The sequence below is a fragment of the Athene cunicularia genome (assembly GCF_003259725.1).
Source record: "Athene cunicularia isolate RWA chromosome 4 unlocalized genomic scaffold, athCun1 chr4_part1, whole genome shotgun sequence".
NCBI classification, from domain to species: domain Eukaryota; kingdom Metazoa; phylum Chordata; class Aves; order Strigiformes; family Strigidae; genus Athene; species Athene cunicularia.
Window position 1 is genome coordinate 1,269,255 of NW_020799098.1, and position 24,379 is coordinate 1,293,633.

Here is a 24,379-nt window from a genome sequence, read left to right on the forward strand (position 1 = left end):
TCATGTTAGGAAGATTGAGTGAAGTTCTGTATTCTGGCATAACGCAGACTGACAAGCTTGGTATGGCTGAATTAATTGCTGGCTGCTGTGGAGTTGAAACTATTTCTGGGATGTTTTTGAAGAGGTGTTCTTCATGAAATAAAAAGCACGCTTGGCTATCTGATGTTTGGGCCTACGGACAGCTTCATAATTAAAAGCCATGTGTGCATCACAGTGAGTTCCTATTTGGCTAGAGCTGGCTAATATTGAACAAAACTCCATTTTTAATGTTTTGCCATGTAGGAAATTCAGGTTTAAGACATACAAAAAGGGGAAGGGCATGGCAGGTTAGGCATGCTTTGGTTTTGCCTACATCCTCTGTATAGGATTGTTGTATTTAGTATATTTTATAGCGTTTTGTCCATATTATTGTGGTTTGCAAAGCCATTTCATCAAGGAAAATTTCCTGATATTTGTCAAGGTTAGTATTTTAAATGCAACTGGAATTAAAGAGAAAGCCTAAGGCTTTTTAGTATGATACAGAGATGTAAGAATTCTGTATCCTGCTGATATTTTATTTGTTGCTCTTTAGCAAGTGTGCCAGTAGCTACAGCCTTTTCTGTATGTACACTAAAATTTCCAGATATGGGAGGAAAGGTGAGAGGGAAGGGAGAAACATAAGCTATTATACTAATTTATTCCTTCTCTTCAAAAAGTGTTTTGAACTTCATTTGGGGGGGGGAAGCACAATGACAGTTGTATTGAAATTGCTCCTGCTACATTGTGGAACAGATTGACAAAGCCAAGAAGGTTTTGTTTTTGTTTTGCCTTCCTTTTTTATCTTCCACAAATGGCAATTTGACTCTGGCATTCAGAATTGTCAGCAGGCTGTAAGATAAAGTAGCATGCCCAGCTTTGCTTGTTCAGTGAATTCAATTGTGAGGAAGCTTTTGACCTTCAGAGCGACAGCGGGAAGAATTACTGTTTTGACACAAGATGCTCGAAGAGTGTTGTACTGACGTCACTTGCTGCTTTAAGCCTCGAGCACCTGCTTCTCTGCCTGCAAAACCTAGGTTATGCCTGAGCATAATGAGCCCCTAAATCATCGTAAGCATCCGAAGTATGATAGTGATGATCTTTCTGCCTCCTGAAGAAAATAAGTTACTGAAAACATCAGAGTTCATGTGCCGTAAGATTCAAAAAAACCCTGGAGGAGGTAGAACAGGTGACATGGTTGAAGTTATATTTTATATATAAAAAAAAAAAATCAGTTTTGTATCCTCAGTTAAATGTCATCTATTGAACTCCATAAGGGTGCTTTCACAGGTCATCTCTGCAGGTTGATGCAGGGGCCAAGCTGGTGTTCTACCGAGGATGTGGCTGCAGTGAATCCAGTGAATCTTGACTATTCTCTTTCCTCCTTTTTTTTTTTTTTTTCCATTCCCTTTTTTCTCGCACTCTTCTTTCGTGGCCTTGTCAGTCATCTGCTTCAAGTCAGTGATCATCACCACAGTTCTTCTGACTGGAAACCTCTGGGGAGGGTTGGGTACTGTCAGCCTAAGGCAGATTACTGCTACATGGCAAAACCAGAATGCTCTGGAGAAGTCAGGGGAGCAAGATTGCCTGAAATGGAGGCTAGGCTGAGGGTACAGTTTCACAGTGTATTTAGTCAGCTAAACTCTGCTACTGAAAAGCAGGAGCCTGGCTTTTCCTTGTTCTGCTGTATCCCCTCTGCTAAACCCACGACGTGAATCGGTGCAATTGGATCAACTTGCTGTTCAGACTCAGAGGCACTGATTGGGTTGGAAATGGAGATGGTTATGTTTTCAGCTGGATCAGAGTTCCCTTGCCTGTGCAACAAAAGGAGAGGGAAAAACACCTCTGGGCTGGAGTGGAGAGGTTGGGGCTGTCCCTTCTTGCTGAGGTGTAGTCTTACTGCTTCAAGCAGAGATGGAGAATCTGGGGGCTTTTGCTCAGGACTACGTCTAAGAGGCAGAGGAGGGAGGGAAGAGACTTGTGCTGTTCCAATAACTGTTGAAGCCATTAATGGTCTATCTGAACTGCCTTGCATGTTTTGTAGAGAGCCAACTATGTTGTTGTATCGTATCAGCGCACTCAGAAATGTCACCTAGGTCTGCATAGCTTGGATTCTTGTTATATATAACATGTACTGAAACGCTGTTAATGACCAAATTTCTGTTCTTGCATTCGTACATATAAATGTAATCATGTCACCCTTAATCTTCTCTTTGATTATATTACACAGATTTAGTTCCAGGAGGCTCTTGAGATGAGGCATGTTTCTTCAATTTTTTTCTCTGATCCTCCTGTGATATTTGCAGATACGGAGTTATGGTCATCAGATCCTGAAAATACCATTTCAACAGTAGTTTCAGGACAAGGTTGGAAAGAGTAGTCTTACTACTAATTTACTATTCTTTTTCTCATAGGTATGAAAAATTTGCTTGCCATTTGGGATGCAGTATTGCACTGGCCTGTTGGTGGTTTGTTTATCGTGACCCCAAGTCCTCATTTGAATTGTTAGTTTCTGAGGTAGCCCTTGGCTCTGTTGGACTTGCTGGGCAGCTTTATTCCCCTCAGCAGATGACTGGACTTCAGTTACACTAAAACTTGTATCGTTTGCCATGCTGTGATGCCAGGGGACTCAAACTGTCCCGTATCAGTGGTCTGTGCAGGGGGATAGTTCTTGCTTGGCAAATATCTGCCTCAACTTTGCTGTAAAATCCTTATTCCTGAAGTTTCCAATAGGGCAGGGACAAGAACAGCTCTTGCAGGGGCTGCCTAGATGTGTACCCATGCAGAAAGGATTTCCTGTTTATAATTCTGCTTGGAGAATGCAAAATAATTTTTCTTCTGTTGTAAGTGCCGGGTTGACTTTTCTTAATAGAAACGTTGAGTGGTACTTAAATTTTTGTTGATATATCTTTAAAACGTTGATTTATCAGCCAAATGTTGTGACTTCTGTTCTGGGTGTGTATATATATGCATATACGCACATTTATTTTATCAATACATGCGTAGTTACATTAAAAAATTGTTTGGCAAGATCTATTTTTGACAGCATTTGACAGCTTTTTTTTTTTTTTCAATTATTTTTGGTTCCCTCTGAGAGTCTTTTTTATTTCTTCATTTACAAAGACAGCACCCAGTCTTTATTGTGCAGAAAAGCTTTTTCTTTAATGACTCCTGATTTTCAGTTTAGCTGGAAAACGCATTTTCATTCAAAGTGAAGAAGTTAAGCTGAAATTCAGGAAAGCTTATTTTCCTCTAATATTGTATGAATAAAAATGAGATGCCAGTTCTTGAAAACTTGAAGTGTATCATGATGTGAGATGACAAGTCTAATTTGATAACTGCAATTACTATTGTCTTTATTCACTAATATAATTTTAAATGTAAAACAAGATTTGGGAGGAAAAAAAAGTTCATCTAATGCAACTGAGTTTAGATTCCGACTTGCTTAATGTTTCTCAAAATACATTTTTTGCTTCTTTAATGCAGTTCTGTATCCCGGCTAACTATAGTTAATCTACTCAGTATTTTCAAGTATAATAACAGAAAAAATAATTGAGTGAATGTACACTAAACAGAATAAATGCACTGTAAATACTGTCTACTCCCAGTTAGTGGTTGGGAATAAGGAATCTAATGTGAAAGCTCTGCTTCCAAGTCAGTATAAGCCACCAAAACCAAACCTCTTTGTTTTCTGTAAAGTACATTTTAAAATAAATGCTAAGGAGATTACAGTGAATTAGATCAGTCTCCTGTTCCATGATTTTTAAATCATGATTCTAATTGTGATTTAAATCACATAAGTACTAATCAGTCTGGTACATTAGACCACACTTGTGGTTGTGCCCTATAATATAGTAGAACCCTGAGGCAGTGTTGTATTATAGATGAGACATCCCTGACCTTGTTCCCTGTTTTCTTGGCTCCTGCTCCCTCTGTGCTGATGCTGCCGTTTTTTTTTCTATGCTTTTTTTACACTTTTCACATGTATTCTTTCATCCAGCTTTGCACAGGTGCTTACCAGTCTATGTTGGAGCCTCTTCTGAATGCCTCCTCTTGTCAAGTTGCTCAGGAGTAGCTATTTGTACCTTTTTTTTTTTTTTTAAGATACGTATAATTTCCTTTCCTATAAACTTCCAAAAAAGCAGGTGGCTTTTAAAACATTTCATTTATGTTTGGTATTGCACACAGTTAAAGTGAAATGGAGTGGTGACTAGTGCAATGACTTTATCTAATAAAGTAAGGGGGAAGAGTTTAGCTTCAGTGAGGTACTGGGTGCTAGAAAACCCGAGACACCCCACTTAAGTTGCTGTAGTGTGTTTGTGCCATCTGTACTACAGATGCTAAAGTATAAATTTGGCTTCCACTAGGAGACATTAGGCTGGCCATGTGGTGGAGACAGCTGCCCAGATAGGATGGAATCCTTGAAACTATATTGCAGTCACATTATGAGTTTTCTAGCTGCTGCTGAGGTGGGACTAGGGGGCATCCAAATTTTGAACCTGTGTCATGTAGAATTATTTCTATCCATATAAATATCCTCTTACTACACAGTGTTCTAAAGTAGTTTAAAAAAAATGTTGATTGGAAGTATTAAATTTAAAAAATGAATCAGAAAGGTCATCTTGTGGTTGGATACCACTCATCAGGTGATGTAATACAGGCCGTAGAAAGCCTCAGGATAAAGCTGACGTAAGGTAAATCTGATTTATTTGTATGTAATGGTCATCTTATCTGATGTGATCATGCATCTGTAAGTGATGCAGAGTATAGCTTGTCTGAGATGGTTGAAACTAATGAACCTAAATTAAATGAATATGAATTCTGCTTCTGAAAGTCATACTCTTGATGGCAAATAGCTTTTTTTGCTTTAAAAAAAAAAGCTTACATAACAAAGTATTGGAAGTGATTTTTTTTTTTTTTTTTTTTCATCTGTCACACGTCTATGTAGTCATTTACACTTCTCAGCTATCAGCTTATAGTTGTGTCTGTTCTTGTGGTATAAAACATTTCGGTTTGTTTTTGTAAGCAGTGAACTGGAAAAAGAAGTGCCAACGACCTCAAAGAACAAAGAAATATAGGATAGAAACTAAAATGTGTTGCTACTGTAGTAGACAGTGGTACTAGTATAATTGTGATGACTAAGTTTTATTATTGTTATGGAAATATTTATTTTTAAATAGTTTTAGTTTTACTATTATGAGTGAAATCTTTATTATTGAAATGCTAAAAAACACCTATGCAGCCTTTGCTATAATGAATATTTATGGAAAAATGGAGACTGGGGAAGGCATCAGTGAGGATTCTTGGGTTTTAAAGAGGTAAACCTGGGTAGAAGTCCTGTGGACATTCTCCAATGTGTATGGTCCGCGTGGAAATCACGCGGGGAGGTGCTGACTGGTGAGTGGAAAAGGACGGGGATGTGCCCAGAATGAAGTGTAAGGATGAGAGGGTAAGTTGGAGATGTCAGTGTTCTGAGATTGATGAGAAGAAACCTGAATTTGATACGTGATAAGAATGCTGAATTTAATACATGAGGGAACATGCTTCAGCAGAGGATTTAATTGATGGCATTACATCATTTTCACTGCAGTTGGCATGTTTTTGAATTTTGAAGGCTGTATTAGCTGGCAGAGCAGTTGAAAGAGGGATTGCCTGGAAAGCTTTTATTACTGTGTTATTGTTATTTTTAACAGATATTCAGGACAGTCAATTCTCTCCCCATCTTCCACTGCTGATGTATTCAACACAAGGCCAAAGATTGTCAGATGAGACACTTATCCAGCGATCAGAAATGGATTTTTTTCCCTTAAGGTAGGATAAAGTTTCCTGGTGTCATGACAGAGTGCAAACCCTTTTTCCTGAGTGGCCATGAATTGTCCTGCGTCTGAGAATTAAGTAATTACAGTTTTATGGTCACAGAAACAAGACAACCATGTGGTTTACTCTTTGTTCTGAATAGACAGAAAGCATTGTCAGAGTTCTGCTAATCTTTTTATTTTGCCTTCAAAAGAGTTTGAACAAGGGAAAACCAGAACAAGCCTCTTCTGAACTTGTTACCCTAATGTACCTGAAGAAAATGGGGAAATGAGGAACCTCCCACCCTCTCAGACATCTTTTTAGCTTTCTTACACTCTGACATAAACTTCATGAAATTCTGGGGACAAAAATCTGATGCTGCTTCTATTTACAGTAGTAAATACATTCATACATGCACATTTAATAATATGGTAGTTTGTATATACTGGAGTAATATGTTATGAGTAATTTAAAAGACGTATTTTTATATAAAGTATGAATATATAAAGAAATAGCTATTCCAGTAAAAGTCTTTCCAAGCCTTCATTTCAAGGGGTGATAAATGATTCCTTTTGTGCAAAGAAGGCAAAAAATATTTTGCCCTTTATTAAAAAGAGGAAAAAAAAAAGAAAGTGTGCATATAAACACACATATTTACAGTGTCATTGATGTTTAGGCTTCCTTGTATATTTTTTTTTGTTGTTGTGTGACAGGAGGCAGATTTGTTACCTAAGGGGATAAACAGTGACTTCACTTTGTGGATCACAGTTGCACCAGAGCTGGCGGTCTATTTGCATGAAGTAATATAATTGGGGCTCGATGATCATTTTCATATAAAATAAGTATGAATTCAAAATCCACAATAAAAATATTAGAAGTTGATAGGAATTTGTTGATTGTCTTCATCTGGGACCTGGCTTATTTTATATCCTTTAAAGAAATAATTGATGTAGTGAAACCGAAGTAGTGATTTATATTAAAAATAACAAATAACACACACAAATTTCTATATGTAAGTAACTTCTATATTTTATTTAACTAATAAACACTCCGTTAGTAAAAAAGACTTCAGTCCTAAATAGATTGAAAAATATTGACATGCTAAGTAGAAATTAGTATTATTTTCAAACCTTTATTTTATAGGGTTCTTTGAAATTGTTTGGACTTTCTTTACGTTTCTTCATTCTGGCCTGTTTAGGGGATGTATATATGTGTATGTTACTAAACCAACAGTTATTTGAGTGAAGTTCTACTTTTGCCCCTTATGTTAAAGCAGAGAATATGGCTGTTGAAATAAAAAATATGATCAGAAACTCGCTTGCTTTTCTTGCCTCTTACAGAGGAGTCCCTGATGTTTCTGGTGTGTCTGAGGAGCATTCAAAGCCTTTGCACATCCACGAAGCTGTGTCACTGACAGACTCTCCCTCTGATGCACCCAGCGACTGCTTTACTTTGTCCCAGCATCCCTTTTCATTCAGACTTGTGGAACCTTGTGATGCCAGATGCAGTGGTGGTTTGTCTCAACAAGCTTCTTTTTCTGGACAACTACTTGTGAGCAAGGAAGCAAATGAAGACTGTAAAAATGTAACTAATGAGGAGGCATTGATTCCCCCATCAAGTGACAGTTTAGCAAACTCCACTTCCCAGGTGATGCTATCCAAGGCATTTAGACTGAGCCTAATGGAAGCTTCTCTTCCAGTGCTGACCTGTAGCACGTCTGTGAAAGACGAACATTTCTTCAATGACAGCAATGTACCAGCTACTGGTTTTGAGCTTTCAGAGAAAGAAGAAGGGTTGCTGAGACATGATGAGTTCTCATCTTCAGGAAACTCCTCTTGTAAAACAGCACTGACTAAGAATTCAGAAAAAAGTGAAAGAGAGGTGCCAAAGGAAAAGGTAAAAATGGCTGAGAGTGAGTCAGAAGGGTGCATGAGGCAGCTAGAGAAACTGGAAAAAGCAAAGAACCTTCCTGAGATTGATGTGTCTGATAATTTATCTGATGGTTTGGGGAAAGACAATTGTAAAAATTCAGATGCACGAGATGATTTTTCTGCAAAGACTTCTGAAATAGCCAAACTGCCAAAGGAATGTGAAGTGGATTTAAATCTCTCTGAAAGCTTGAAATTCGCAGCTGCTACTGAGGAACTCCAGGGAGCTTTCTTAGATCACCAGCAGAAACAACTACCTCCTGCGGTGAGATCTGAGAAAAGGGAGTTTATCCCTGCTGTGTCAAGCACCAGTGACTGTGCACCTAAACAACTGGTTGTGCCTAACATGGAAGCTCCTTCTTCATGCAGTGAGGATGCCCCAGTGGAAGTAGAACCTGGAGTGAGCAGGAGTGAATTAACTATTTCAGATTTTTCCATAGAGAGGGGCCATCAAGTTACAGGTATTTCCCCTTCCTTAAATCTTGTAGGTGATGGCTCATTCTCTCTACACTTTGCTCATCCAAGCTATCAGTCTACTCCAGGGATACTTCTACAGAAAAATGTTAAGGCAGAAGAACTTGATGGCCTTGTGATCAAACCAGATACTCAGGCCTCTCCTTCCTGCTTAAATGAAGAAACCTCAGGGAGTTTATCTACCAGGACACTTGTATCTCTTGAGAAGCAACATGCACTCCAATGTGCTCAGAAAGAAAACAATGAATATTTTGAGTCCTTAAAATTGAAATATCCCGACACTGGACGAATTCAGTCTCTCCCATCACTTAGTTTCATGGAGAAGGTAGGGGCTTGGAACGTGAGTCAGCCAGAGGAGGCACCTGATGCAGTGACTTCACGTGACCCAGGTGGAGCATCTCCTAGGAGGAAAGCCTACAGCACAATTGCCAGTTCTTCAAGCAATATTTTGTCAATAGAAAAAAGTGGTAGAGATCCCAAAGATTATGTTGCTGCTTCCTTAGGAGAGACAGGTTCCCTGGGAAGTTTGCGTTTTCATAATAAAAACTTAGTCGTTGTCCACCCTCTTACTAGATCTCAGTCTGACAACACAGTAAATATTTCTAGTAGCAACACATCCTTGGTTGAAGTTACTCCGCCAGCAAACTCAATGGAGGCAGTGCAGCCTCTAGAAGCAAAAAGTAATGTTTTAGTATCTGCAGATAGCTTAGGAGGCTCCATGATACAAAAGTTTATAGCTGAGATTGTTTCTGGATCTAGTGATGAAGATGCAGAGATTAATAGTAGAGGACAAAGTTCAGACCCAAATGTTTTTGTTGCCAGTGCAGGAGTTTCTCCGCCCCTTAGAGAAAACAGAAACTCTCCAACTGCTGACTGGAAGAATTGTGATGCTCTTGAAAATCAGTCTCACAGCCTAAGTATTCCTACTGGTCATGTCTGCATGGACAATTTCAGTGATATTTCCCCAGATAGTTTGAATCTTCCTGTTAGTTCTGGAGAAAGTAGCCGTGGGGGCTTGGGCTCTGCCGGGTGCTCTTCAGTGGTTTCCAGGCACTTCTTCACCCCTGCAAAAGGTGACAACTTCATCCCTGTTGGAGCAACTTCTTTGGAAACTCCAGAGAAAGAAGAGCTTAATATTGAAGAAAGGATCCCAGTAAGTTAGTTTTTATTAAAAAAATTTGTAACTCTTTTTTTTTTTTACCTTTTGATTATGAAGAGATCAGAGTACGCTTGGCTGTCATGGAGTGAGTAGGACAGAAGTGCAGAAGGTACCACAGGAACGAGATGCTGGCATGCTTAGAGCTCATTTCCAATATCCCCTCACATTGGGAACCTGTCAGGCAGGAGTTCATCTTCTAGAAATATTAGCAAATGCATCTTTTATGTAAGCTTAAAAAGGTCTTAAAGGACCCTTCAGAACAGATTCTAATTTGAACTCTGATTTCAGAGTTAGACTTTTTTTTTTTTTCTCTTTTTTCCCCACACCGTTCTTTTAGAAGATTTTGGTAAGATCTAAATCACTACAGACTAAATTAAATGGTTTTACACTGGTCTGTGCTACTGGTGAATTTCATCCATGATATTAGTTCAGCTTATCTTAACTACAGAGGTGAAAAAAACCCCTAAACTTTTAGGTAATATTTAGCATGGTCAAAACAAGTGTTGGATCTGGGAAAGTGGTTTTTTTTTTTGGTGTGGTTGTTTTTTTTTTTCCCAGGTATAGATGATAGTATCATGGTAACAGAATGCAAGAGAAATGTAAAGATTGGCGCTCTTTTAGCAGGGCGTTGATAAGCCATTTCTGATCTTCCAGATTCTTTCAAAAGATCAGGTTATAATTATCCAAACATGAGGTTGAGACTCAACTGCTGACTAAGGAAATGCTAGGCTGCAGAAAAGAGAGATGAACTTCACACACCCACGGATCTGCAATAATAGCAAAACCAACACAGAACTCCTTGGCAAATCAAATTGCTTTTTTTTCTATAAATACTGGTTTTGCTTGTTCACTTTGTTCCAGTATCTAAGGCATAAATTCTTGATTCTTTGTATATTGCTCATAAAAGCTGTTCGAAGGCTCTACATACCTTTCCTCCTTTATCTCTCATTTGGCTGATGCAGATTTCTTTCTTCCCTTCCCCATTTTAGGATGGTTGGTGAGAATGGAGGGCAGACTGTGGCAGCCATGTTAACTATACTAATAGCTGTTGAGTGTTAGAGAAAATTAAATGCAGATTTATGTTAATGATAAACATGTAATTATCTTCTGAGTAAGTGGCTGTTCCTCTCACAAGATGACTCCTATAATCATTAGATCTTTGGAACTGTGTTTCAGAAGCACTCTTCTTCTCAGTTGTCTTTGCAAATACGTGTTGAAACAAATATAAATATTGTAGGGAGGATATCTTAAATGAAATCCGTGAGATGTAAAGGTTGTCTGTTACCTCCTTTTTTTTTTTTTTTAATGGCTATAATTAGGCATGTTCTCCAGCCCTAGTTCTGAGGAATTTTTCTCTCATAAATCACTGACAAGGTAAAAGAGATTAGGTCACGTATATGGCTGTTAATATATAGGTTTATAATAAAATAATAGGAAATAGAGGTGGCTAAGATTGGTAAGGTAATTTATGTCCCTTTGTTGGGTAGTTTAGGACATGCTACAGATGAGTTGAAATTAATTTGCTCCTACAGGTTATTAAGTTTAATTTTGTTCTTTTTTTTTTCTTCACCTAATGTCTATATGTAAACTTAGATGCTTTGTGAAAAGGGACAAAGTTACTTTCACAGGAGATCATAAACAGTCTTTGTTAGGCTCTTACCTCCATGAGACTCCTCCAGCTTTCAAAATATATTAATACAGGGAATGATGCTCTGTGTCTGAACCGACCACCTCCTGGGTGTTGCACAGAGAGAGTTGGTCTCATCCCCATAACATCTTTAGTATATCGCAGAGTTTTAGGTTTTGAGTATGATTTTTGTTTGGCTTTTCTAAACTAACTGCTTTGTTTAATGTTAATGAAGTTATACTTGGCTAGTGATTTTTATAGAGAGATATATATGTGATATATAAATAGTGCTTGTGTGTATTTGTTCTGTAGTTATGGAAAAGGGAAAAAGACATGCGTTTTGTGCCATCTTTACTAAGAAGGGGTTATTGCTTTAGCTGCACTAGTACAACTAAGCCTTGGTTGTACGTAGAATTTGTACTCTTGAGAATCCTACAGTTTATAGACTTAAACCAGTGCAATAGATGGTTTCTAGAAGTGGTTTCATAGCCCAGGAGGTTTTTGAGGTACTGCTGAAATTTGTTCATTGCAGGCTAGGCCACTGAGTAGATGGGCCATTACCCATTAGACCACTTGTGTTCCTTGGCCAGCACGAGTTCGTTCTCTACAGCAACATCACAAAAGCTGTTTCATGATGTTTTTTAACCAGCTCTGATAAAAAGGTTCCCAATTGTTTGCCTTGAAGACTAGCCCATAATAAATTTGTTCTGAAGAGTGAGAAATTTTCCTGCTGCCTAGCTGGAATTTCAAATTCTGACAATGTTTTCTGTGAAGCAATCATTTGGGGAGGAAAATGATTTTTAAACAAAATATCAGTGTTCTCCTTCCAGCTGGCAAATGTCATTTTAAACAAGTGAGGTTGAAGTTTACCAATCTCCTCTGAAGTATCAGACTTGTTGCTCATGCAGTGTACAGAGCATTTGAGTAAAAAGACTATAAGCAGTCGACTCTTGTCACAAGAACAGGATATGTGGCCTCTTCTTTGACCTTTCCCATCGTTTCTGGATCCCATGGAAAGGGCTGTGTGCTGGTTTGCTGGTAGCAGGCTCCTGCCAGTTGCTGTCTTTGGCACGTGATGAAGAAAATGTCAGGAAAGCCCCAGGAAAAAAAAACAACTGTTGGTGAGCGCAAGCACAAGGTATCACCAGCAGAAATGGTTCTTACAGCTTCTGTCCGAATTGCTGCCAAACAGAAATGAATGAGGATTAGATTGGAAGATGTATCAGTGGTTTTGCTGGGCTGCCCGTGAGGTGCCCATTATGTAGGCCTAGTCATACTAGCTAGAAAAGAGGCTTGTCCAAAGACTAGAATAAGCTGGAGATGATGTCTCATATGTGACTGCTTTAGTATTTTGGGCGAACTGTTAGTGCGAGTTGAACACGATGGAGGCTTAAGATGTTTTAAAGCAAGTTGTTTGCATTTAAGATGACATGGAAAATGAATGCGACTTCAGAATCCATTGACATTCTGTGAGAGTGCCATATGTCTTACTTATTTCTTCTCTTGGCAGCTTTATCTTCGCAACCTTGGCATTGATCAGTCACCTGGAACTATACTGATGCCGTTTGTACCCCGAGGACCCATCAGGGAAGTTGAATTTTCCCCTTCAGAGCTTAGAACGCTGAAGGACTCCACTGACACGCTGACGAGGGCCGCTCCGAAGCCACAGGGTATGGGCAAGGAAAACCTTGTGTTTAGAGAGCTCAGAACTTCAGACTCACCTGTGAGGTTGTTCTTGGCCTGGTGGTGTCAAGTGTGTTTCTGCTCGTGCGATGCTCTGTTTCGTTCCTGTGAGTTGATCTTCTTCCATCTCAAATGTGAAATGTTTGGCATTGGAAAAGTGAGCCTTAAAAGCCTTCTCTCTGAGGGGTCATGGCTATGTGGCGTGTTCTAGCCAGTGCAATGGCATTTTATCTTCTTTTTATCTTTATTTTTCTTTTTACAAGAGTTCTGAAGAAGGCAATGTGTTGTGTCTGAAGATTAAAGAAATGTTACCAGACTTTCTTTCTGTGAGAGAAATAACGTCTCAGTTTCTCTTTGAGACTTTTTGGTGTGTTCACTGTGACAAAAAGTCAGACACATTTTATAACTATGAGCAGATCAGTTCATAAATCCATCCATCTCAAAACATTAAAAAAGAAAAATCAATATGACCTTAACAATCATTGAGTCATTTCTATATGAAGAACCAAGTGTGCTCAGTTAGGGTTATGATGTTCTTTGGTGGCATGCCCATGCGGAATGTCATTAAAATGTGAAAATGTGCATTGCAACTATCTAAAATATGTATTTTCCTGAGCATATTCTGTTTTGGCATTTGAATCTTGTACCCAGTGGGGAAGAGCAGATCTGAAGTCTCTTCCCAACAAGTACCTGTCTAACCCTTTGAATATCTGTGGCTTCAGGGATCCTGCACTGACCTGTTTTTCTGACCAGAAGTGATTAAATGCATCTCTTCTTACACCTTTTGGGTTTGCTTATTTTCTTTTATTATTTTTTCCTTCTTTAAGCAAGGTGGGAGCCTTGGCAACTGAAACAACTTGGCAATCAATACAGGGGCAGAGCTGTCCTCGATAGAGAGATTATTCAGCTGAGCTCCTGACTACTTAATGTACTTGAAAATATATCAGAGTTGGCCCATGAAACAAAACTGTGTTTGAAACAAATAAAACTGCTGTTGGCAGGCCTACCTGGGAGCTGGCTTTTCACTGTTGTGTGTACCTGCCAGCATGGATTTAGGAACAGCATTTGTACTTAAGTTTGGCTGCTTTTTTTTTTTTTAAGAAACAATTAGGTGTTATTTATCCGAATGCTATAAGTGCATCTCATCTGCTTTTGGACTTTTCTAAGCTGTGGTGAGAAACGAGTGTATCCATAGTGTGTCCTTTGCCTTATTCCAAAAGGATATTTTGGAAATATCCCACAACCCTTCTGTTTCTTGCAGGGATACTTTTATAATCCAAGTGTTCCTTTGGACATTCAAGCACCACTATGTCCTTTATCAAAGAACATTTATTTCTAGTTTAAGCATTTATTTAAAAGCAAGTTATTTAAGTCAAGATCTGTAGTTTCTTTGATATTCTCTATTTATCCAAAATGGTCTAAGAGATTTCTTTCAGTAGACAATTCTGATGCAAATCTCAGTCTCATTCTGAAAACAGTTTCCTAAATGTTTTCTGATATTTTAATTCTTCCCTTCCTTTACAAGCCCCGTAGTACAAGAAAAAGTAGTCTTTATTGATGCAGCTGTTTTCTGGAGCCCCAAACTTAATGAATCTTCTGTTTCTTTGTAGATAAATTGCTGTCAGCAGTTGAAATTATGCAAACAAGTTTTAACTCCGGCACTTCTACTCTCAGTATGTCTATACCAATGAATTCAGAAGTTGGCTCTGATATTCTGTCACCCCGTGAACTCTCTCCCCGCTTCTCAAGATCTTTTGGAGACAAACCAGTGAGTCAGTGCAGTATGTCATGCCACCAACTGGAGATCACTGCTCTGCTTTCCCCGCAACAGGCGGCAGAGTGTTCAGCTGTCTCCAAAGGAGCTGAACCAAACCAGCAGCCGCAGACTGTTTCACCTGACTGCCGTTCCGACAGAGAGAGTCCCATGCCTGTTGCAAAAAGCCTTCAGGATCTGCTAGCTAAAAATGAGTCAAAAGATGTGAATAGCAGCCCGCAGAGATGGACTGCCAGATCTTTGGCTGGAGTTACAAACGAGGTGGAAGTTGACAGAAGATCACAGACTTCAAGTGTAGGTAGTAAGAGGAATAAGGGTCAAGAAAGTGGTTCTTCGATTGGATCTGGTGCTTTGCAAGAAATACGTAAGCTTTTGGCAGAGGCAGACGATATATCTGGCAGGTGGTGTGTCCTTTCCACTGCCTCTTCTAGTGAAACTGGTGAGTCTTCCCCAGCGCTGATTAGTAAGGAGGATGGCACCAAAGATTCCAGGTTAGTGAAAGACAGAGTCCCTCAGTTTCAGAAGACACCGTCATGGGATGAGACTACGACCAGAAGAAGTATGCAAGAGGAGGGGTTGGTAATAAAGCCTCTGAATTATAACACATGCAATTTAAGATGGGAAAATTCTTTTGATATTAATTTGCACAATAGTGAAGAGATGATGAAGGAAATGACCAAAGAGTTTAGGACAGGTAAATCTGTAGGAAGGTCTGAGCCAGAAGGCTGTAGTAGTGTAACCACAGACAGAAATCAACCTGGTTTTGTGGGTCTTGAACAAAGTGATGGAAGTAGTGAAGTCAGCACTGGAAGAACCTCAGAGTTGGAGAATCCTTCTTCCTCAGAGCCTCTAGGCAGGGTGACCGATGTCACAGGAGGCTTCCAGAGCATGTCTAGAGCAAGTGTAGCCAGAAGCAAAGCAGGAGGCATGCGAGGGAGTGAGGATAGTAGCAGTGGGGATTCAATAGCTGCCTGTGTCAGAACCCTTCTGGGGAATCCTTCCTCAGAGCCTCTAGGAAATGTTGATGTTGCAGGAGACTTCCAGAGCACGTTGTCTAAGGGCACTGCAGCCAGAAGCAAAGTAGGAGGGATGCGAGAGAGCGATGATAGTAGCAGTGGGGATTCACTAGCTGCCCGTGTCAAAAACCTCCTGAGGAATCCTCCTTCCTCAGAGGCTTTAGGCAGTGCCACAGATGTTTCAGGAGGCTTCCAGAGCGTGTTGTCTAAGGGCACTGCAGGCAGAAGCAAGGCAGGAGGGATGCGAGAGAGCGATGACAGTAGCAGTGGGGATTCACTAGCTGCCCATGTCAAAAACCTCCTGAGAAATGGATCACCTGTTGCACACACAACACAAATGCTGAAGAGCGCAGAGGAAGAGGAGAGGAAAGCGCGAGGTAATGAAGCATCTCAGTTGGGTTTTGTCAAGTGATGTGTTAGGATGGCAAATCTTTAGGTGTATGTTTAAGGGATTACTTTGAAATGAAGGGGTATGGATGTATGAGGACCTCTGAGGTCATCTGAGTCCACTCCCCTGATTTTAAAGGGGTTTATATTAATGTATTAACGATAAGCTTTAACAGGACAGGGCTTAAATGTCAAAATTTTTTAGTCATCTTATGTAGTATGATAGAATGATTTCAGTTTGAATACCACCTTCTGCCTAACATTGGCACGAGGAAGTGTTTTGTCCACATAGCTATTAAGCATGTGCTAGGGATTAGGGACTGTGAGAGAGAGTATTGACTTGAGTCTGAGACTGTAAAGCTGACAGAACCGGGCAGTGGGTCTTGGATTCATCTTTCCAGAGGAATGTTCCAAAGGATGAAGGTGGCTGGTAAGATATAAATGTATTTTTCGCTCCAAGCAAAACAGTGTATGTCACTGAAGAATACAGATTGTTGAAAACTATGTAACTGAAAAGAATGCAGCCAGTTTTGTTGTTGACAAAACAATATACTATAAATTTAATAGAAACTGTTCTGTAAAATACCTGTTGAATTTATTGAACTGGCCATTTTTAAATGTATGTCAGCTCTGGTATTTGATAGTGGTCTTTGTTCCCTCGGTCACAGAAGCTAGAAATGCATAGTAAAGTTTTGATTATAAGTTATAAAACTGTTATCATACGTGATGTGAAAAAATGGAAAGGGAACTACTTTCTGGTTTATGTCCTTTGTGTAGCATGGGTGAAGCTCAAACTGGCCAGCCAATCTCAGGGATCTGTGTCAGACTCGAGTGAAGAGGACCAACAAAGACTAGAAGAAATAAAGGCAGAGCTGCTTCTGAGTGCCAAGAAATCTGCACTAGCCAAGGTACCAAACAGATAAACCACCTGCTGTGAAGAAAATTTTTGAAGTGGGAGATAAAATGCTACTGTCTTGCTTGTGATCTTAAAATGATTAATTATATTCCTGCAATAATTTTGAAGATTGGTAGCTAGACAGGGAGAGGGGGATGCAAATTAACGAGAGCTGCTTGTTTCAGCTTACTCAATTCTTACACATGTTTTAGGACCAGCCATGGCACAGGCTGTCGTGGTTTTGTGGTTTTGTGTTTGGGTTGCTGTTTTTTGTTTTTTGTTTTTTTTTTTCTCCTCAGGCAGTAATTAGGTCTCTTGGGCGAGGGGGGAGTGGTTTGGGGTGCAGGGGGTGGCACACAACTGAAGATATTCTGACGGAAGGTATGAAGGACAGAGATGTGGTTAGTGATGATGTGATGGGAGAACTGGTGTTACTATGGAGAGAAATTGCACACTGCTCATGATTCTTAATTGGCTTAATGAGTTCTGCTTTTCACAAAGTATTTATGCATGTGCTGATTGTGCCTTATAAACGCCTTCTGTGGAATTTACAAGGCAATATCATCTAGATAATAGCAGTATTTGTTGTGTTACTTCCAATATGTTCTGAAACGTTTACAAAGGAGTGTGATATTTATTTTTTTCAAGGGTGTTTCAGGGAAGGAGGGAGTAAATTGTTCCTCCTTTGTGTTGTCTGTATCAAAGATAATAAGCTTTGAGTTCGAAGAAGAGTCATCTTAGGAAAGAAACTCCTTAATGGTAAGGATGATGAGAGGAAGATTATAGAGTGTTAGTCATAATATGTTTTTAAGAAGAGCTTGGGTAAGTATCTATAAAGAATAAGTGTAGTTAATGCTGATTTGGGGCAGGGATATGGACTAGATGAGCTTTCAGACTCTTACAGCTCTATTTTTCTGTGAAAACTTGACAGTGAATTGTTGTCATGTGTTGCATATCTCTTTTGGAACACTTCTAGTTAATTTATTTTATAATATATCTGGATTGGAATTAGTCTAAGTAGGAGTATATTACCTTCAATTTGACTTTAAATATCCATTTTCAGCATTCATCTGATGTCCATTCTAATCGTGTCATGAATTCTAGGGGCTGTCTGTGTGTCCCAAGATAGGGCACAATTCATAGAGTATTTTGATTAAAAGAACAGGCTGGAAAAATGTGGAGATGCTTATATACCATGAGTAGTGGATGGATGAGTTGATGGAATAGAGACTGGATAATTAAGCAGAGCTAAAGGTTGGGGCAGTTTCTGAGGAGAATGTAGAAAACTTGCATTTGAAAATACAATCTGTCTTTAATCAGGTGTCTCTTAGCTTTAGCAATATCTTCCTTTTTTTTTTTTTTTTTTTTTTTTTTTTGTCTGTGTGGACTGCCTGCCTCCCAGGAGAAGCAGTAGGGTTTTATTTGTTTGTAGTCTGTGTTTGTGTTATAGATTCTTAGGCATGAACAGTGTTGGTAATACAGACATTAGCTTCAAAAAACCATCAGACTAACTTTTTAGTTATTCAGGTATTGATGTAATCTTTGAGTGGGGACTCTGAAAAAAAAAAATTAATTTTATTAATTTTTAGAAATGCAGAAAATTCTTAAAGAGAAAGAAAACACAAATTTTTTCTTCAGTCTACTCAATGAAAAACTAGAGGCCCTGAAGCTTTTTTTTTCCCCAACTTTTACATTTTTTTGTAGATCACAGCTTTGTCCCTAACACTGACTTGTTACAGACTGGAGCCAAGTATTCTACCTTTATGTGATTCGGTGTCAGCTATGAATTGTTTTATCCCAATTTAGAATAAGAAAAAATTAATTTTGCAAACCATGACTCTTAAGAAATTGCTGTAGGTCAACCGCAGCATTTTTTGCTTTGATCTTGATAATATTTTACTCTGATGGCTTTAGTTTCAGACAAAAAATGGCTTTGAGTTTGCAGAATGAAGGTGGCTGGTAAGATATAAATGTATTTTTCACTCCAAGCAAAACAATGTGTCACTGAAAAATACAGATTGTTGAAAACTGTGTAACTGAAAAAAATGCAGCCAGTTTTGTTGCTGACAAAATAATGTACTATAAATTTAATAGAAACTGTTCTGTAAAATACCTGTTGAATTTATAGAGCTGGCCATGTGCTGACTTAGAACAGAGCAAAGATTATGAAAAGATATTTTCCTTCTACTAAGCTTTAAAGACTGAGAAAGACAAACTGTTCCTAGCACTCAGGCAAACAATTCTTTCGTCAGACCATCATCTTTATTTAGTGCTTCTGCTGCAGGCTTATGATGAGTGTTCTTTCTGGAAAGTTTAGACTCTGCCTCTTGTTTTTATAGGTGACAACTCAAGAAATATAATGTACCACTGTGATATTTTATTGTTTCCAACAGGAAGCATGTGAAGCTTGTCTATAAAAAAAGAAAAAAAAGAAAATGCAACAAAGGAGCAGGACAGCTTGGGAGAGTTCTTCTCAGTGATCTTTTAATTCTAAAGATTGTTCTGTCTTTTGAGATAGTCAAGTATCTGTGTGATAGCTGTTTGTCACTGGTGATGTGTTAACAGACGCGCTAAAAAAGAAGCATCATAATGATTTCTCAAGTTTTAGCTGAGCAGAGTGTTTAAGGAGGTGATTGGGACATATGCGCGTAAATGGGCTCCAAACTTGTACTCAAGCGCTCAGCTAAATAGTGGCCCAAAACTGAGAACGTTCAGCGTGAAAATTTAATTTGGAAGATGTATCTCTAATAGCAAATAATGCTGATGAGTGTAACTCAGAGTTGTATCTTCCTTGCTTTCCCTTTAGTAAGGTGGACAAACCTTGAGTAGCGAATCTGTTCTCTGTACACTTCATCTGCGGAGTCTTTCTGTTGATTTATTGCTCTTCCCTTACACAAGGAGAGAAATACGCTGTTATGCTTTTCTAATAAACACTATAAAGTTTGACAGAAATGCTTAGGAATAAATGGCAAACATGGAAGTCTTGACATAGAGGGTTTCTTTCTAAATTTCATACCGATTCCGTTTCATACTGACTCTTCCTAAAGGTCTTAATTGGCCAGTCATGGCAAGAGAAAGCACCATGCCTTGACCTTGCTTAGGACAAAAAGGAGACGAAGGCTGTGGATTTGTTAACTGCAAATATTTTGGAAATGGGCAAAAGAAAAGTCAAATCTCAGATTGTCCAGAGATGGGTCTTGTGAAACTTATGATAAATTGATGGCACTCTCCTATAAACCTGTTTGTGACGAAGAGAGGCAAAGAGTTGCCAAGACATTCCTATAGATACATTACTGCTTGATGAATAATTCCTACATCTGTGGCCATGCTGGTGTGGCTGCAGAGATCTGTTTTTTTGCTGGAGGAGGTAAATTGGCAGTAGGGTACTTACTCTTTTGATAGGCTTGAGGAGTTTAACTCTAGGATGGGTGATGCTCTTCAGTCACAAAGAGCTATAAGCAACATGAAGTCTGTTGGGATTTTCAGGAAAAGCATATGAAAGGTCAGTCATAGTTTCCAGAGATCAGCCCTGTTAACTGTTCTTCCACTGAAATCATTGGAGTCTTTCCAGATAGATTTTCAAGAATAACAGGGAAAAGCCAAAGACTTGTAGGTCGTCTTCTATTCCAGGAGCATTGTCTTTCAAATTTAACCTTCTTGTGCATGTGCATTTGATTTGTTCCCCCAGTTGAGATTGAGGGGGTTTGAGTTGCTGTTAGATGTAAATACAGTTTCTGCGTATTAAACCTAAGAATTTTCCTGCTGAATTGAGGACCTTATTACCCCACCTGTATTTTTATGGGTGCCAAATAGCTCCCTCTTGACTTGCCTAAGAGCGTTCCCCCTTTGTATACAGTATTCTTCCACTATATGCTGTATTTTTCCACTCCTTGTACTTTCTCACTTTTTCAGGAAGTTCACTGAGTTGTAGCTATAAATTTGCACTGCAATCTCTTGTGGATCATATGCCATACAGATCTTTTTTGGAAAGATGACACATAACAAGCACAATAAAACATGTGAAAGGCTTGGGAAGATGAGTTTATAGCAACTTCTGTGCTTGCTTTCAGTAGTAGGAGTTGCTGTGTATTACTTCAGGCCGTTGAACTGGGATGTGGTTTAAGGAAGGAGATCTCTCACCTCTACTCTGGCACAGGGCTACTCTGTGTCCTTTGCATTCTTCTACAGTCCCTTGTTGTCCCTGTTGGCTATAGGAAATACAGGAAGCCAGATAAACTACTTTAGTTGCCTTAGAATAGATAAGGCCACTGAAAAGTACAGTTTTAGAATAATAATCCAGGGCTTTCTAAAATAGTTTACTGCTAATGACATCTGGGATGTAGAAAGGAAGGAAAATCTGTTGTGGAATACTTGTTTATGCTTTGTATAAACTGACACCAAGAATGTTTTCTGACTGATTTCCAAATTCTGACTAGGGTGTAATCATCCAGGGACCTGTGTTGCATTTTATTAATGAAATATACTCTGCTGTTTCCACAGTTGTTCCAATCAGTAGGAAAAAATAAATATAGCCTCGATTTTTCTTTTTATTTGAGTAAGCTTATCTGGCCCATCTCCATGGCAGAATATTTATCTCAGATTTGCTCTCTGCACCTCAATGGGAGCATTGTAATTTTTAATGACACTTAAATTTAAGGAAGTGCAGATTCTGATAAATTAATAAAATGATGATGACTCTTAAGAAATTTTTTCTAAAGAAGGCTGGTGGCCTATTGTTGATAGATTAGCTCAGATGATTTGGGTGTAAGGTTTGATGAAATTATTTGACTTTTGTCTTGTCCATTGCCAGTGTTCACTAACCGTGATACTGCCTCTGACGCTAAACTGACCCATCCAAAAGAATCGGGGTGAAATAATGTAAGAGGGAGCTGCTTTCTAGCATGTTGTGTGAAGGTGTGGTGTGGGATTTTGTGTCAGGAATGGGACTGACTCTATGATACCTGTTTTAGTGAGTGTCTAAGTGAGGGGAATCTCGGTGTGTAATGTCTCTAGAATCGGTACAGCTACTTCCAAAGGTTAGTGTTTGAGTAGTTCTGTTGTTGCCCCTCCTTGGAGCTGCATTGTTAACAGATCAGGTGAGTAGTTGCCTTAATTTGCTTCAGGGCAAAAGCTGTTGTGGTTTTTTGATCAATGCTGACAGTAATAAATTACTGTGAGTGGTACCATAAGGTTTTCCCTGTTGGACTTCCAAGGCTTTCTCTTTCTGCTCTTAGAGTATGCACGCATCTGGCAGTGTGATGTTTTATTCACTTGTTAGTAGTGTGATCTTTGATCTAGAGGTATTTGCGTTTCTTTTCTTCCAAACTACCTTCTCCTTACACCAGTCGGGTAAGTTACTGCAAAGATCAGCTATCAGCATTTGGGAGTTTCTGCTGTAATGAGAGAAGTCTTGGAGGCAAAGGTCCCGTCCATCCCTGCCTCGTGATCGCTGCACGGAATAGGGAAGGAGGGTGGTGAGAGAGAAGATCATGTTTTGTTTATCTCTCTTGCTGATCTCGGTAAATCTCCGCAGGCAATGAACGTGCCTTGTTAGTATCTGCTGTTTCTAATGAGCTGAAAGAAAAGTCTGGAATATCTAAATTTCCTCGAGTGTTTAGACACATTTATTTCTACGTTGCTTGGCAGGTGACTAGAGCCATTTGCCGATCCGTCCGTATTTTTATCTCTGTATGGTATATTTAGTGCCTCGTCTGCAAAAGGTGTGTTGAGAAAAATCGGGTTCTGTTTTGAGATGCCAGGAGAAGGTGTAGGTTCCTTAGCGCTGTAGCCCTGGGAATTTTCCAGTTAGCTGCAGTGTCAGTAATTTGCCTCATTAAGAGGCAGCTGAAAGGTAACGCCATCTGATGAGGATGCTCAGAGTGTAGGGTGTGGATTTTTTTCTGCCTGATTCTGCTGAGGGGCTATAGCATATGTTGCTTTAATTTTTATTTACCTGGTATGATAAATTGCTGTTGATTGTTGCTGTTGGGAGGTTGTTTTTTGATGGTGGAATGGGGTGAAGGAGAAGATGAAGCAATGGGGACTGGGGAGCACGCTGAAAATTAGAATGGTTAGTAAAATTGGGCGAAGAAACCGGGATAGAAGTTAGTACTGAAGAAATCATTAGTTTCAGTTTCCTAAATGACCACAGGCAGGTAATCTAAGACATTTTATTTTATACTGTTGTGTATAATATGGGCCAGAGATGCCTGAATACATGTAGCAGAGCCCTAAATATAGTGGCTCTGATATTGGGGAGTGGTACAGATGTGGGACAATTTGCATGGTCAGAGATGGAAATGTCACTTGTCTTTGCTCATACTTTTAAAAATGACAGTGAACTTCCTTGGTTTTGGTGGGATTAGGGTTTTATCTGTTGTGAGAAATACCTTCTCTTTTTTGCAGTATTGTCATCAGCTTTCCCATCAAAAAAACAGTATTTGGGGCAAACATACCTGTTTTGATGGGAGAATGAAAATGATCTGCACCTGAGAATTGGAAAGTTTTTACAAGTTATCATTTACCTTGAAGAGCAAATCAAAGCTCTGATTATTTTCAGTCATTTTTAATTATTGTCATCAGTGGGTGGTGACCGTAAAGATAAAAAGATTTATTATAGCTCTTGTCTGAGAGGGAAATTGGCAGATTTGTTTTAGGGGAAAAAGGAAGAGCAATTATGGAAAATTAAAGCTTTTCTAATTAAATATTTTCTTATGCTTTGTAAAGGACAGCTTTCTTCCCACTTGTTTCTGTGTAACCGAGTTCCTTTCATTTTAGTTCTGCTTCATAAATGCTAGAGTCAAACAACTCAAGTGCAAGGGAAACCCTTTTATATCAAGTTCTGTTTCATATAGTGATAGTTATGGCATAGCAAAATGTCAGATGCAGAATTATCCCTGTAACTCTAAAATGTCACATAATGTAGTGCTTTGATAGTGTGGAGTTTGTTTGGATTCTGGCACAAACCAGAAGAGGTTTAGTGTGTGTCTGCTCCCCGATTTGGCAACCTCCAAGAAAACGTTAACGTTGCATACTTCATTAAGGTTTGACCACATATAACTGGAAGTAAACGTGGGTTTCTGTGTTGTTTTGTTCTTCCATGGAGCTACGAAGGGACACCTTTCATCAGTCATTTACAGATCACAAGTAGTTAAGTTGTATACACAATCACCATCCTTGGAGATGTTTGATGGGACAAGGCCCTGAGCAACCTGTTCTGATGTTGAAGCTAGTCCTACTTTGAGCTAGACTAGAGCTCAGACTAGAGACTTCCAAAGGTCTCTTCCAACCAAAGTGTTTCTGTGATTTTTTTTTTGAGTAGCTAATTGGCTATCTTTTTAATTAATAAGATTATCAGTGAAATTACAAAGCTTTAGCAGGGTGTCTTTGTCTCTTCCTGAATCCCTTTGAACTTAGATGGTGAATAAATATTCATTGAAAAAAATGTAATTTTTCTCAGTATATTATGAATTGGGTTTACGATAAATGTCCAACACTCTGTGAAGCCAACTGATAGAAACGAAGAAAGTTTTGAGGTTTTTCTCTTGTTTTCCAGTGCGTGGAGCGATGTTGAGAGGTATTTACGACTTAGTCTAAGTAACAGAGTTACAACTTGATAGTTCACA

At 39.0% G+C, this 24,379-nt stretch overlaps 1 protein-coding gene across 1 annotated transcript in view; it reads left to right on the plus strand.

The window, feature by feature from the left end:
- Positions 1 to 24,379, plus strand: part of ALMS1 (ALMS1, centrosome and basal body associated protein) — a 72,767-nt gene that overhangs the window by 19,405 nt on the left and 28,983 nt on the right. Inside the window, exons 4-8 of the mRNA XM_026847042.1 lie at positions 5,709 to 5,826; positions 7,152 to 9,366; positions 12,510 to 12,669; positions 14,293 to 15,849; positions 16,637 to 16,767. Coding sequence (XP_026702843.1) covers positions 5,750 to 5,826; positions 7,152 to 9,366; positions 12,510 to 12,669; positions 14,293 to 15,849; positions 16,637 to 16,767 — 4,140 coding nt within the window. The 5' untranslated portion in view covers positions 5,709 to 5,749. The remainder of the gene's footprint in view (positions 1 to 5,708; positions 5,827 to 7,151; positions 9,367 to 12,509; positions 12,670 to 14,292; positions 15,850 to 16,636; positions 16,768 to 24,379) is intronic.